This window comes from Hippoglossus hippoglossus, chromosome 8 (assembly GCF_009819705.1).
Source record: "Hippoglossus hippoglossus isolate fHipHip1 chromosome 8, fHipHip1.pri, whole genome shotgun sequence".
NCBI lineage: Eukaryota > Metazoa > Chordata > Actinopteri > Pleuronectiformes > Pleuronectidae > Hippoglossus > Hippoglossus hippoglossus.
This window is the reverse complement of record NC_047158.1, coordinates 22,722,320-22,735,344: the sequence shown is the minus strand read 5'-3', so window position 1 is coordinate 22,735,344 and position 13,025 is coordinate 22,722,320. Positions and strand designations below refer to the sequence as shown.

The following is a 13,025-nucleotide window of genomic DNA, read 5'->3' as shown; positions in this document are numbered from 1 at the left end:
TGATCAAATATTTTTAAATAGAATAAAAGTTTAAACACAGAAAAAAATTAAATAAATGTTATTGAAAAGATAGTTTCACTACGGGAAAGGTTTTATATAATATTGTGACAGAAGCTGCAGAGAAGTGAGGTCTCTACCTTTTTAAATCTCATTCAGAGGTTCAATACAAAAAGAAATAGATATTTGATCCAACAGATTCACAAAAACCTTTTTCTTTCCTTCAAAGATATATATAAATATATATAAATATATATAATATCAAATGGAAAGTCTGAAAAAACAGTGAAAGAATCAGTTTTTCTTCAGCTGCTGAATTCTCATTTTAACTGGATGAAAAGAAAGAAAATGTAAGTAACACTAATCACTATAAAAATCATAAAATTATATTTTAAACCTGCTGATACAAGATATGAACCAAAGATAAAGAGCTGCACATATTTTAATTGACGAAGCATCAAGACAACTTTCAAACATTTGCATAGTTTTTCCATCTTCCCTCTGAAAACATGATGATCGTATGGATTCATGAAAATAAAATATTTGTGCCCATTTAGCAAGTTTGAAACGTCTCTTAAATAAAACAGCATAGTTTAAAGTTCATAAAGTGCGAATGCAGTCACACAGTGAGTCTGTGCTGTATCTCTAAACTAAAACGTTATTCAAGCGTCCGACATGTTGGAAACATGTTGCAGCTCAGCTGCCGCTTCACACTAACAAAGATAATAACACGTCTTCATTTCTCAGCAGTGAAGACGGAGAGCAGAGATCATACAAGTGCATCACGTGTGTTTTCTCTCTTCGTGTCACTGGGACGAGCAGCTTCTGTTTGTGGATCACACAGGAGATGGAGGCGTTTTCTGAACATTTTACAGAAGATCATTTAAAATGATCAGCATATGTTAAAGGATGATTCCAGTGTTTTATTGAGTTCTTAACCTCTCATCTGTTTCTGCCTCAGAGCAGCTCAGACTCAATATTAAACCACATGTGACCTAAGTCTTTCTGCTCACTACACGTGATGATCTCTTTGTTGGAATAAACTTATTCCTGTTTTCCATCAAAGAGTCAAATGAGGCAAACAGACGTCTCCCGGAGTCGGACTGTTCCTTTACAGAGGCTGAGATCGGTAGTGGAGGAGTTTCGTGGTCAGAGCGGTCGAGGCTGGTGCAGACCTGCAGTCTCTGGGCTCAGAGCTGGATTGTGAGTCGCCTTCGAAGGACTCCAGTTCCCCAGAGACGCCTGGACGGCTTTACGATGAGCCAGTCTGTGTGTGATGGAGAATCCAGCGTTTCCCTCCAGCTGAGACAAAACCACCAGCACCTGCCTGAGAGACACAGAGACACACAGTCTCAGCTGTCAATCATCACGTCTCAGCCTGTTCTTATATCATCAAATAACTAATAAAACCAAACTGATCAGAAACACTGGAACAAACATCAGTGAGATAAGAACGACCTGAAATGACAGAAACATCTTTGACAAACATTTATTTAACGTCTACTTTTGGAAGCGGACATGTCATCCATCTTTATTTACAGGACACGCTGCCCTCTGCTGTATGTGAACGAGCCGACACAGAAAAGCAGCGCTGGCAGTGAACCTGTGCAGAGGAGGGATGCTGTCGATGGTTTTGAGGCTGCTGCGTGTCGACACCACGTTGAAGCTGTCGCTGCAGTCGCACGACACGTGCAGGTGATGTCTGGGGTGTCTGTTCTCCACCATGACGATGAGCCCCGCCCACCCGTGGGTCAGGTAGAAACAGGTCATCCCCTCCCGACCCTGAAGCGCGCGCGCGCACACACACACACACACACACACACACACACACACACACCAGTTGTTTAGTTGAACTGAATAAAATTAAGTTTCCTCGCATGTCGTAAATATTGTGAAATGTCCTCATTGACCTCGTGCCTCTCTCCTTTGGTCTCTGTCAGCTGGATGATGGCGTCAGCGATGGTGGTGTTGGAGGCCGTAACCTGCTCCACCATCACGAGCCGGGAGCTGTAGACGGCGAGCGTGTAACCAGGCGGCTCAGATCGGCAGCTGCCCACTGACAACACAGCACAGTGGATATGGACACTTTTAAACATGACTCCACTTCCTCCCGTTGTACAAAGATGAAGATGAAACATCTCGGATAAAAAGTAGGTCACATTTATAATTCTATTAATACATACATTTATTTTTACAGTTATTCAAACAGGGAACCAAAGAACAAACGCTTCTTTACCTGTGCCCTCTGTGACGGAGCCGGTCCAGTGGTTAAAGGCGCAGCAGAGCACAGCGTACTCGCCCGGCTCCAACATGACGTCACAGCCCACAAACCTCCTCACCGAGCGCCGGCTGTGAGCCAGCAGGCGCCCCAGCGTCAGGGAGCCCGAGGTGCTGTAGGCCACTCGGAACACCAGCAGGCACAGATCCAGCAGGTGGCTCTCCGCTGTGTCCCATCGCCTGAGGAAACACAGGAGGACAGATCAGGATGTGGGTTCTTGTGTATCTCTCTTTACGTCACTTTCTGAGACATGTGTGTTGAGGGAGAAGCAGAAATAAAGGAAGACATCAAATATTTAAAATAAAAGATTGAAATGTTACTAACGAAGGATTTACTGATCCTAGTACAGCTGCTTGTTTAATGGAATGTTTCCCACCTGCTGCCCTGCTGGAACAAAGCCAGCTCCACAGCTGATCGCTCCAGCACCGTGAGGGACACCGCCGTCACCGGGACGTCGGCTCCTCGGGGGAAAACTCCTGGAACCCGGAGCTCCTGCCAGTCCGAGTGAATCTTACAGATATCCACTGAGTCAAAGTACCTGCCAGAGACACACACACACACACACACACACACACACACACACACACACACACACACACACTACTGTACACAATGAGGCACGTTACAGTTGTTGAATACATGAATATAGAATTGCTAATTGTTAGGTACCAAAGATAAACACGACCAAACTTCCAACAACTAAACACTGGTCGTAGTTGGTGGTTAAATATATTACCCATTAAACTAATTAGTCCTGATCTACCTGATGAAATCCCAGAAGTCCATCCAGAACAGTCCGTCCTCGGCTCGCTGGGTGCAGAGCTCCCTCTTCAGGTGCGGAGGCCAGTTTGGCCAATCGTCGGCCCACGGCCCCGTCCAGGAGAATCGACCCCACGGGTTCCTCAGCTGCAGTAATCTGGAACAGGAAGCACGTGTTGGACGTCATGAGAGGTTACGTGTTAGTTACACTGAACCACAGAAACAAGTCGACATGACCCGTTAATACTTTTATTTAATTAACACATAGAAAAATCCTTTAACACGAAAACCAAATGAACTTTGACCTCTTTGGCGTTCACCCTTTTTCAGAAGCTTCTGTTTGTACCTGGAGGGAGTGGTCTGGTGGCTGATCGACCAATCAGGAACCATTCCATTTAGGAATGGTTAAACAGAGCATGTAGATTGGCTGAGCTACAAACCCTTGTTTCCCCGTCACACTGGGTGAGTTGTCACCTGTGAGCGTCAACGTCCCGCACATCGAGGACGGAGTAGGCGTGTCGGGGACGTAGACCCAGAGACTCGTACTGTGCGTCATCCACCTTCATGTTGCCTCCTCCACAAGACGCCCCCATCAGGAAACTAGCAGCACAAGGACAGGACGGGTCTGTTGGTACGAACAGATCTAAATCAATTAAACAATTATTTACTTTCCCTGATTCTCACCCTGCTTCTTTAGAGCTCAGCAGTTTGGCCCAGATCAGGTCCGTGTCGATGGGTTCTTCTTTGGGGTTGGTGGCGCTGACCTGGAGGGCCAGAGACTCGCAGGGGGCCCCGGTCAGCGTGGAGAGGCCCTCGATGGCCCGACCTGCCTGCAGAGCAAAGTAGGAGCCGTGGAGCTTGGCCAGAGCTTTTTCTATCAGAGCCACCCAGAGCTGCTTCCTCTGAGCCTGGAGGAGAGAAATGAGCTAAAAGACGGAAACATCCACAGATACGACAGCAGGAAAGAATTCTGTTGGGTTCATCACTACAAAGTCGAGCTTTACCTGAGAGAAGAGGAGGTGCCCGGTCTCATCGCACGGCAGCATGTCGTCCACCAGCACCGTGGTCCACGAGCCGTCCTTGCAGAGACGCACCTGATAGGCTCCCTCTGCGCACAGCGAGCGGGTCACCATCACCTTCTCCACCAGATCAGGACGTTCGGCCAGAACAGCGAGGGCGCTCAGGAACCTGCTCTCCAACACATTCAGCACCGGGTTACGTTCATCAACTGCTCATCCTGACAATCCTCCATCAACCAGATCCCGTCTGGATCAGGCCTCAGTATTTGGGCCATTTTGTTTTTATTGTTATTATCTTTTTAATCATCCTTATTATTAATTCCAAATAGATTAATAAATGTTCAGGGGGCACAGATTAGATTTGATCTGACGGTTCTGTGTTTTTATTTCTCACCAGCAGTTACCCAGAAGTCCCTGCAGGATGTCAGATGGGCGAAGCGTGCGAAACACAGACCACTTTACCCCCCGGTCTCTGAAGCTGCTGCAGCTGATTTCCTGTGGGCGGAGCCACTTTTTGACCCGATGTTGGACGTTGTCGTCCACCGGGAATCCGACGGACTTCGGACTCGGAGGAAAACTATCGTCCACGAACGTCACCGCGTTCTGAAGAGAAAGGTTGAAAAGTGTAGGGGTCAAGTCGAGTTCAAACATTCAACATTAGGTTGGTGGATGGACTGACTGATTGACTGACTGACTGACTGACTGACTGACTGACTGACTGACTGATTGACTGACTGACTGACTGACTGACTGACTGACTGACTGATTGACTGACTGACTGACTGACTAACTGACTGACTGACTGATTGACTGGTTGTGTACGCACCTCCCTGCAGAAGCTGACGATGTTCTCCCACAGCTCTTTGGCCTCCCCCTCATCACTCTGTCGCAGCGCCTCCACCATCACGCTCTCCTTCCTCTTCGGGGACTCTGCTGGTCTGAGCTGGGAGGCGTGTCGCTGAGGGGTGTGGCAGGCCAGGCAGTGTTTGGCTTCGACCTTATTGATGAGCGTGCACGCCGGACATGACCACTCCTCGGTCCGGTTGACGGAGAGCACGGAGGGTGGAAACGACCCGGAGCCGTCGGACGCAGGAGACAGTGGTGACATCTCCTCTTTGAGGATGCTGAGTCGCCTGCCGGGCAGCAGCTCTGGCTGGGCGGACAGATGTGAAGCTGCCAGAGCTGAAGGAGAAGGACTCACGTTCTGTGCTTGACTGAGGGAAACATCTGGAGGTGGCACCTCTCTGCGACTGCAGGGAACTGGATTGTTATGAGCTGAAGATGAAGCACCGAGCATTGAGTCTGTGTCCGGATACGAAGCTTCCACAGGTAAACACTCTCCTCGGGCGGATATGGAAAGTGAAAGCGCCGCCGCTGCAGGTTCAGGCTGTTGGGTTCCTGTTTGATCGCAGACCTCAGGAATGAGCAGAACCTCAGCAGGAATCTGGGGGAGGGACAGTTTGCGTGGGCCCCCACAGGCAGAGCAGGACATGGAGGTAGGGGTGTTCTGCAGAGTGCACCTCAAACACTCCCAAATCAGGCTGCGTTCATCTGCGTCTCCTGGAAATGTCCTGTTCTGCTGCCTGGACGGTTCGGTCGTCGATGTCCTCAGGGGCCCCGAGCAGCTGCTGGAGCGCCGGGGCCGAGGCTGGTGTTCAGAGGAGCTCCGGCGTCGGTCCAGCGAGCCGGTGAAGCCACAGAGGGAGCAGGCCAGGCTGTTGGGGGAGTTGGCCAGTGTACAGCGTGGGCAGGACCAGCGAGCGTCCTCCCTGCTGTTCCCGGGCCACATCCACCGGCTGTCGGGTATTTGCCGTGGGGCTTCACAGATAGAGCAGCGGGGGGCGCCGGCTGCGTTCAGGAAAGTACAGCAGCCGCAAGCCCATTGGCTCCTCTGCATTGGCATCGAACCAGAGGAGAAACTGGACGAAAACACAACAACATATTATATTAGATATTTAAATGATAGTTTTTGTGGTTTGTCAAGGACTTGGAGGAGTTTTGATCTTTCTGAAACTTAAAGAAAACGGAGCTTGGGGATTTCCTGTGTTCAGATTTACTGATAACAGCAATATATATAATAATGATAATAACCACTGCACATGTCAGAGCTTTCTGCAGCTGAACTCTCAGGAAACCGAAAAACGAAAATGCCTGAGAAGAAGAAAAAGGAAAATGGGTGCATTAACGTTTCTTTATCCCCTGTGGTGGCTCGGGGGGGGGGGGGGGTGATTAGAATGCATGAATATGGAAATGATACAAGAAGCTGCACTCCAGTGAAAACAGAGGCTGTTGTGTAACTGGTGCCTCACAGACACTGATGATATTACCACCATGTGTTTTAATGCACTGAATAAGGAACTAAACCACTGCAGCACATCGAAGGTTCGTGTCTGATCGTACTCGGCTGGAAATCAAGTCCGGATTATTTGTACCGCGGCGCCCGGGGAGAAATTTAGACCCGAGGAGCCGGTGGGACGTCTGGCCTAAATTCTCCAGCTGCGCCTGGAGCATCTCGGCATCAAGCCGAAAACTTCCAGAACACGCAGCTCGACCTGGACGAGTGACTGCAGCGTGTGACGCAGAGCTCAGGTAACCAGGTAACCAACCAGGTAACCAACCAGGTAACCAACCAACCAGGTAACCAACCAGGTAACCAACCAGGTAACCAACCAACCAACCAACCAGGTAACCAACCAACCAACAAACCAACCCCCCCAACCATACTTCCCTACTGCAGGCCTACCTACCAACCTAATTACACAAATAATTGAACTAATGTCTCATTTTTTCAGTTGAACTTCTTTCTGAAGGATGTTTGATCTCCATGTATCAGACGTATAATTCTCTTCTGATTCCCTTTGGAAATCTCATGTGTTCCAGACCATCATCTTATCATCCAATCACCAGGGATTTCACTACATTTCCTGTCAGCGAGTAACTCGACCCTGGTGCAGGAGACGATCACAGACAGTATATCAGACGGAGGGACAGTAATAATTAATAAGCGGACGTGTGGACGACGCTCAGGGAGGCTGACGTTCACTTATTATCGACCAATTAATGAAAAATTCATAAAGTGTGCAGAACATAAATGAAATCTCTCCTCTGCTCAGCAGTCGCACGATTCAATGTGGAACACGTCGTTATACTTTTAATTAATCATCATCATTACGTCTTCTTTACATAAATCTTTACACAGAATTTCAACACAAGCTGTTAATCCCGTTAAACTGTGTCGTTGCATCTGTTTCTTATTATTTTGTTGATTTATCTTCCTATCTTCTGTTTTTGAAGTGTGCGTGCTGGCGACACCCGGTGGTTTTCAGGTTGTCCGTCCGTCACATTGTTGTGAACATGAAATCTGTAGAATATCACGAGGGAATTTCTTCAAATTCAGCACAAATGTTCACTTCAACTCACAGATGAACCGATTGGATTTGGGTTGGTGAAGGTCAAAGGTCAAGGTCACGGGACCTAACAATACCTAATAAGAGTAACAAAAGGTTTTTGTCATGTATGATTGTAGGTTCACCTGCGCTCCCTGTGCCTGCCGGCTCGGGGAAGCTGTCGGGGGAGGAAGGTGCTCTGGCTGCTCCTCAAACACCCCATGGTGGGGGAGGGGGGCAGAGCCGCACCCCGAGGTGCAGCTTCCCCCTCGAGCTCTTCAACAAGAGACGAGGTGGAACTTCCCATGATGCAGCTGGCTCAGGAGGCGAGGCCCTGAAAGAGCAGGAGACAGAAACTGAAACCGACCGATCGAAGGTCACGATGACGTCACACAACCAGTGGAACAAGGCAACTCGAAATGTAGAATCATTCTTAATCTATTTCATTTGTTCAGTTTGGTGAAAGATTATTTATAGTTTTATAAATTTATGGTTTAAACATATTTCATGTTTTATTTAAGTTGTACTAAAGTTAAGTTAAAGTCATATTTTCACTCTAATTAAAAATAACCCTGATTCCCAGGTTCATATTAAACTCCACATTTTATTAATAACAATAATACAATCGTTAATAATAAAAGTCTTAAGAAAATAATCAACTTTAATCGTGGTGCACTTTTAAAAATAGAAATAAATTTAGTAAAATACTCCCAGTGAATACGTAAAGGTTCAAGAAGCCGGGGATCATGGGTAATGTCCACCCTCAATGAATCCCCATGTTTGGCTGCAGGTGGCGCTGTTGCTCAGTAACAGTTGCATTGTGACGCTTTAATGTTGTGATTGGTTTTGTTTTTTCTCTGGATCAGAACAATAAATTTAGCTTTTTGTAAAAATGAAAAAAACTTGAACCTCGAAAACTAAATAATACTGAAATTTAACAGAAAACTACAGAAAAACCTTGAACAGAAGATTTTCTAACTGAAATAATATTTATTGTGTTTTGACTTTGACTGAAACAGTAGAAATCGTCAGTGTGTGACTTTCCCACAGAAACAGACTGAGGCTGCGTCTCTTCCTGCTCTACCACAGTTGTGTCCTTGAACAAGGACCTGAAATCTCTGAAAACTGCAGCATGACAGAAGAACTTGAATCTGGAGACACGTGTCACATTAAGATCACACGAGTCTCTTGATGAAAAACAAATGCATTTAAGATTAGAATCCAAACTGAAGAAATTCTGTTGGATGTAGATTCAGATCATTTCTCTGCAGCTGCAGATTGTGAAGTTCACTCAGACTTCAGGTAACCTGCAGTACAGCTGGTGGCTGCAGCATGAGGACATGGGAGGACATGAGGAGATGAGAGGACATGAGAGGACATGAGAGGACATAAGAGGACGTGGGAGGACAGCATCATCAGCCTCCTCCTCCTCCTCCCCCTCAGCAGCTGCAGACTTACCTTCTGCAGATGGACGAGCGGGGTCGTGCACGAAGGAGCTGGATCCTCCTGCCGCCTCCTGAGCTCTGCATCCTCTGACATTTCAGAGACAGTCACCAGGCTCCTCCTCACGTCAACACACTGGGACCAGCACACACTTCCTGTCAGCTCTTTCAAAATAAAATCCCTGCTGACTAACAAGCGCTGCAACATTTCTAAACACAAATTTAAATGATAAAATAAATCAGATAATATAATAATATTCATAATATCCATATTCATCAATATTATTCAACATTTCCCAAAATGACCATATTAAATAAATAAAAAGCTCAATTACATTTGAGCTAATTCCATTGATTTTATAAAGTTAAACTAAAAGCAAACTGCTCATAGGAAATAATCTGGTTGTAGCTTTTATTGTGAAGTCGGTTTCCTCTTGTCCTCACTGATCTCAGCTTGACGTCCCCCTCCTGTGGACAGCCTGTGTCTCCAGGGGACGTTTCCAGGACAGGACCAGGACAGCCAGCAGCAGTCAGGATGTATCGACCTCTTGTGCTGTAAATGTTAAAATGAATGGTTGAGCTGTTCAGTCAGTTTCTACTGAGGATTAAAAACACATTAGTGTCATTTACATTCACTGAGAAATCACAGAATTAGACGATTCTTAAAACAGAACCTGCCACGATTTCCAGATTTTGACATTTTCTTCTAGATTGAAGTTTTTCATTGGAAGCTGTTGATACATTTAGTAGTTTATAGTTTACAGGAAAAGCTACTTATGAATTCAGGAACTTCATTTTCCAACTTTGTTCAGTTTAAGGCTCAAACATAATAAATGCGGTGATGAAGTATCTGAACTGAACTTGTACTTTACATGAGTATTTCTACTTTGAGCTCATTTTTACTCCTCACAACATTTCAGAGGAAATTCCAGTCAAATCCAGACACATTTTATTTATAAACGTCAGGAATAACATTTTACATAGAAAATACGAAATGTTTAAAAATCACAGCACGTTTTTAAAGATGAAACCAGGGCCCTCTCGTCTACGTGGGGCCCCTGGTCACAGATTCTCCTTTAAATACGACACAGATATGACGCTGTGTGTTTCCTGCAGCGAGCTGTGAGTCGTCTTCTGCATCTAGACATCATCGTGAAAATCGTATTGCTTCATGTCAGTCAGTGTTGATTTATCTGGTTTCTGTGCAACGTGATTCAAATAATATGATGAAAGTATCAGGAGGAATGAAAATAAATCAGAATCAGAATATCATCATTTATAAAAACCTTAATATCTCATCTCCTCAGATCTACTAAAAACTCGAAGTCAGACTCGGAACAGATTGAGAGAAAAGTTAGGAGATTGTCCAGAGGGTGGCGCTATACCTGCACCGAGCCTGTCTATTAGGAGCTCAAACAGAAAGTATTCAAAACAACTCGAGCTGAGGCAGGAAATCGATCGTGTGACAAATGGAAGTTTTTGTATGTTTCATATTCGTCCTCCGGGGGAAACTTGAATTTCCACACGTGACCAAAGTGTTGAAACGACATCGCGACAGCAGAGTCACATGGTCGGCGTGGTTAGAAATACCTCCAGTCTTTTAAAGTGAGGATGCAGAGCGAACCAAAGATAAACTCTGAGTTCGGATCTGATGAGTCAAGTCATGGCTCAGATTTGTGGACTGTGGGAAACAGCGCCCCCTGAAGGCACCAGCTGTCGGGCCAGGTTCCATCAGACACTTCTTCTACGGATCTTTTCTCCAAACCTCATCTCCAGAAATGTATGTGGCTTTAACGTTGAGGTCATCGTCGAGCAGAGTGAGGTCTGAAAACACGAGTGAGAACATGAGACACGATGAACAAATGATGTGAGCTTATTTATTTCTGCTGAACTGAAGCAGACGATCGTCACCTGCGTCCGAGCCGTAGTCCAGGTTTCCTTTCTTATGGCTGAGGCCCAGAAGCTGAGCTGGATGAAGAGAAGCAGCTTCCAGGGCTTCTTCTACACTGCAGCCTGCACACACACACACACACAGACACACACACACACACACACACACACACAGAGACAGACACACACACACACACACACACACACACACACACACACACACACACACACACACACAGACACACACACACACAGACACACAGACAGACACACACACACACACAGTTTTCAGAACAGAAGATAATGAAAGAACATGTGTTTCTGAGCTTCACAGTGAAACTTAAATGTTGTAAATTCCAGCTGATGAAACCGAAGTGACACAAACTCACCTGAGGCCTGTTTGAAGTGTCGCACACACATGTCCATGGTGGCGATGCTGCCGCTGAGCGTCTTCGTGCCTGACGGACAGAGACAAGTTAGAGCTGAGAGAAGAACACTCACACCTCCACATCCTGTCTGATTCCATCAGAACATCATTTATTGGTCCATTAAAAAAGTGAAAATAAAGTGAGACCTGCCACGTAAGCGTGAAGACCCTGGATCTCGATGACCTGCTGGCCCAGCATGTGACGCCCGGGGGGAAGACCCATCGCTGCGATCGCATCCGTCACCAGCACCAGACCTGGAAACACAAACAGGTCACACCCCCGACCACCAGTCTCTCTGGACGTCTCCAGCTGTTGATCTTCACGAGGATCCACAGAACAGTGTGTACGAGTAGTGACTGTAAATAAAGACGACACTTCTCCACCTTGTTGTACAAACATGAGGCCAAAATATTTTAGACGAGACGCTGCCATCTTGGCTCAGAGTCTGAGAAGTAGTGGAGCCGCAGTGTCGAGGCTCCGCCCAAACAAGCCTTTGACCAATCAGGAGTCAGTGTCAGCTGTCAATCATCATCAGCCTGTTTTTATATCATCAAATAACTGATTCAAACCAAACTGATCAGAAACACTTGAACAAACATCAGTGAAGAACGACCTGAAATGACAGAAACATCTTTGACATTAATTTAACGTCTACTTTGACTTTTTGTTTGGTCCATGTCCCATCTGCTAACATGGAGGAGAAGGTTTATAACCTGTACTGCAGCCAGCCACCAGGGGGCGATCCAGGTTATTTGGCTTCAGCTTAGGGAGTTTCTTCATTTCTCCAAACAAACAGACTGTAAACGTGTCTTTTCTGCTCTTCCTGCCTCGTTCATCATCTCCAGTTCGATTCCTGTGAACTTCACGTCCAAACACTTTTATTACACTAAAGAACCGGAGCTCAGTCGTCTCTGACCTGAGGGGTGGGCTCTGTGGGCGATACGCAGAGCAGCAGGGTTGGTGTGGATCCCGTCAGCGATCATGCCGTAAAACACCGTCCTGCTCGCAGGCACCCGGTCGCTGGTCAGCAGACCCACGATCCCTGGGTCCCGATGGTGGAACTGGATCAAAGCAAAGACAAATCTCACTTGAACTGTCGGAGAAAACCAGAGAAAACACAGAAACACGCCCACTGTACCACAGTGTCGCACACGTTCTGGTCACTGGGTCTTAAATCTGTCATCTCAAAGTCCTCACGTGCTTCACCATAGATTTAACTTTGTTTAGAGGGTCGAGCTCGTCCAGGAACATGTGAACTACACACAGACTGACACTGAGTGTGTGGACTCACAGGCAACATGGCGTTGAAGAGATGAGTAATGAACGAGGCTCCGCTGCTAACGGCGTCCTCGGCCTGAGACAGGTTGGCCACCGAGTGACCTGCACGAGGAGAACAAGAGTAAACACGTGATCAGAAAGCTGAAGACCGACGAGCGACGACGACCAGGATACTAAGGCTCACCTAACGACACGGTGATGCCCCTCTGGCAGAGCGCCCTCACCACCGATTCGCTGCCGGCCAGCTCAGGAGCCAGCGTTACCATGGCAACGTCGTCCAGGCCGCCATAGGTCTCCATCAGGTCGACGATCCCTCCGGACTGAAAGCTGCGGAGGAACTGCTCCGGGTGCGCTCCTTTCTTCTCCACGCTGATGAACGGGCCCTCCAGGTGAAAACCTGCGGAGACAGACGCCAGGTTCGTCCTCACGTGCATTATGCCAATGAGGGACGTTATGATGTCACATGACATTAAGCTGGGTTTATACTTCACTGCCAACGCGTCATCGTACCGAGAACTCCAGCTCCATGTCGTCCTCCGTTGTGAACT

General features: G+C 46.9%; 2 protein-coding genes and 1 long non-coding RNA gene across 5 annotated transcripts in view; 1 reads left to right on the top strand and 2 right to left on the bottom strand.

Annotated features, from left to right (window-relative positions):
* Nucleotides 1–426: 426 nt before the first annotated feature.
* The window catches only part of LOC117765999, a 21,569-nt gene continuing 8,970 nt past the window's right edge, over nt 427–13,025 (top strand). The window contains exon 1 of the long non-coding RNA XR_004614651.1: nt 427–588. This is a non-coding gene — a long non-coding RNA (uncharacterized LOC117765999). The remainder of the gene's footprint in view (nt 589–13,025) is intronic.
* LOC117765994 (calpain-15-like) lies at nt 867–9,046 on the bottom strand. Of its 2 annotated transcripts, XM_034592665.1 has the most exons (13): nt 8,898–9,046; nt 7,586–7,773; nt 4,880–5,972; nt 4,448–4,656; nt 4,039–4,222; nt 3,719–3,942; nt 3,509–3,634; nt 3,039–3,191; nt 2,652–2,813; nt 2,234–2,454; nt 1,908–2,053; nt 1,601–1,779; nt 1,147–1,324 (listed from the first exon to the last, which is right to left on the bottom strand). In XM_034592665.1, the coding sequence occupies exons 2-13, from the start codon at nt 7,744–7,746 to the stop codon at nt 1,147–1,149; spliced, it is 3,036 nt and encodes a 1,011-aa protein (XP_034448556.1). In that variant the 5' UTR covers nt 7,747–7,773; nt 8,898–9,046. The 2 variants fall into 2 exon arrangements, with proteins under 2 accessions (XP_034448557.1, XP_034448556.1); XM_034592666.1 differs by lacking the exon at nt 8,898–9,046 and having other exon boundaries at nt 867–1,324; nt 7,586–7,746.
* amdhd2 (amidohydrolase domain containing 2) overlaps nt 10,387–13,025 on the bottom strand; it is a 4,684-nt gene continuing 2,045 nt past the window's right edge. For both annotated transcript variants that reach the window (XM_034592667.1, XM_034592668.1), the window contains exons 5-12: nt 12,988–13,025; nt 12,662–12,874; nt 12,491–12,579; nt 12,116–12,260; nt 11,346–11,453; nt 11,161–11,229; nt 10,793–10,894; nt 10,387–10,705 (exon numbers count right to left, since the gene is read on the bottom strand). The exon at nt 12,988–13,025 is cut by the window's right edge and continues 17 nt beyond it. In XM_034592667.1, the coding sequence (XP_034448558.1) occupies nt 10,626–10,705; nt 10,793–10,894; nt 11,161–11,229; nt 11,346–11,453; nt 12,116–12,260; nt 12,491–12,579; nt 12,662–12,874; nt 12,988–13,025 (844 nt within the window). In that variant the 3' untranslated portion in view covers nt 10,387–10,625. The remainder of the gene's footprint in view (nt 10,706–10,792; nt 10,895–11,160; nt 11,230–11,345; nt 11,454–12,115; nt 12,261–12,490; nt 12,580–12,661; nt 12,875–12,987) is intronic.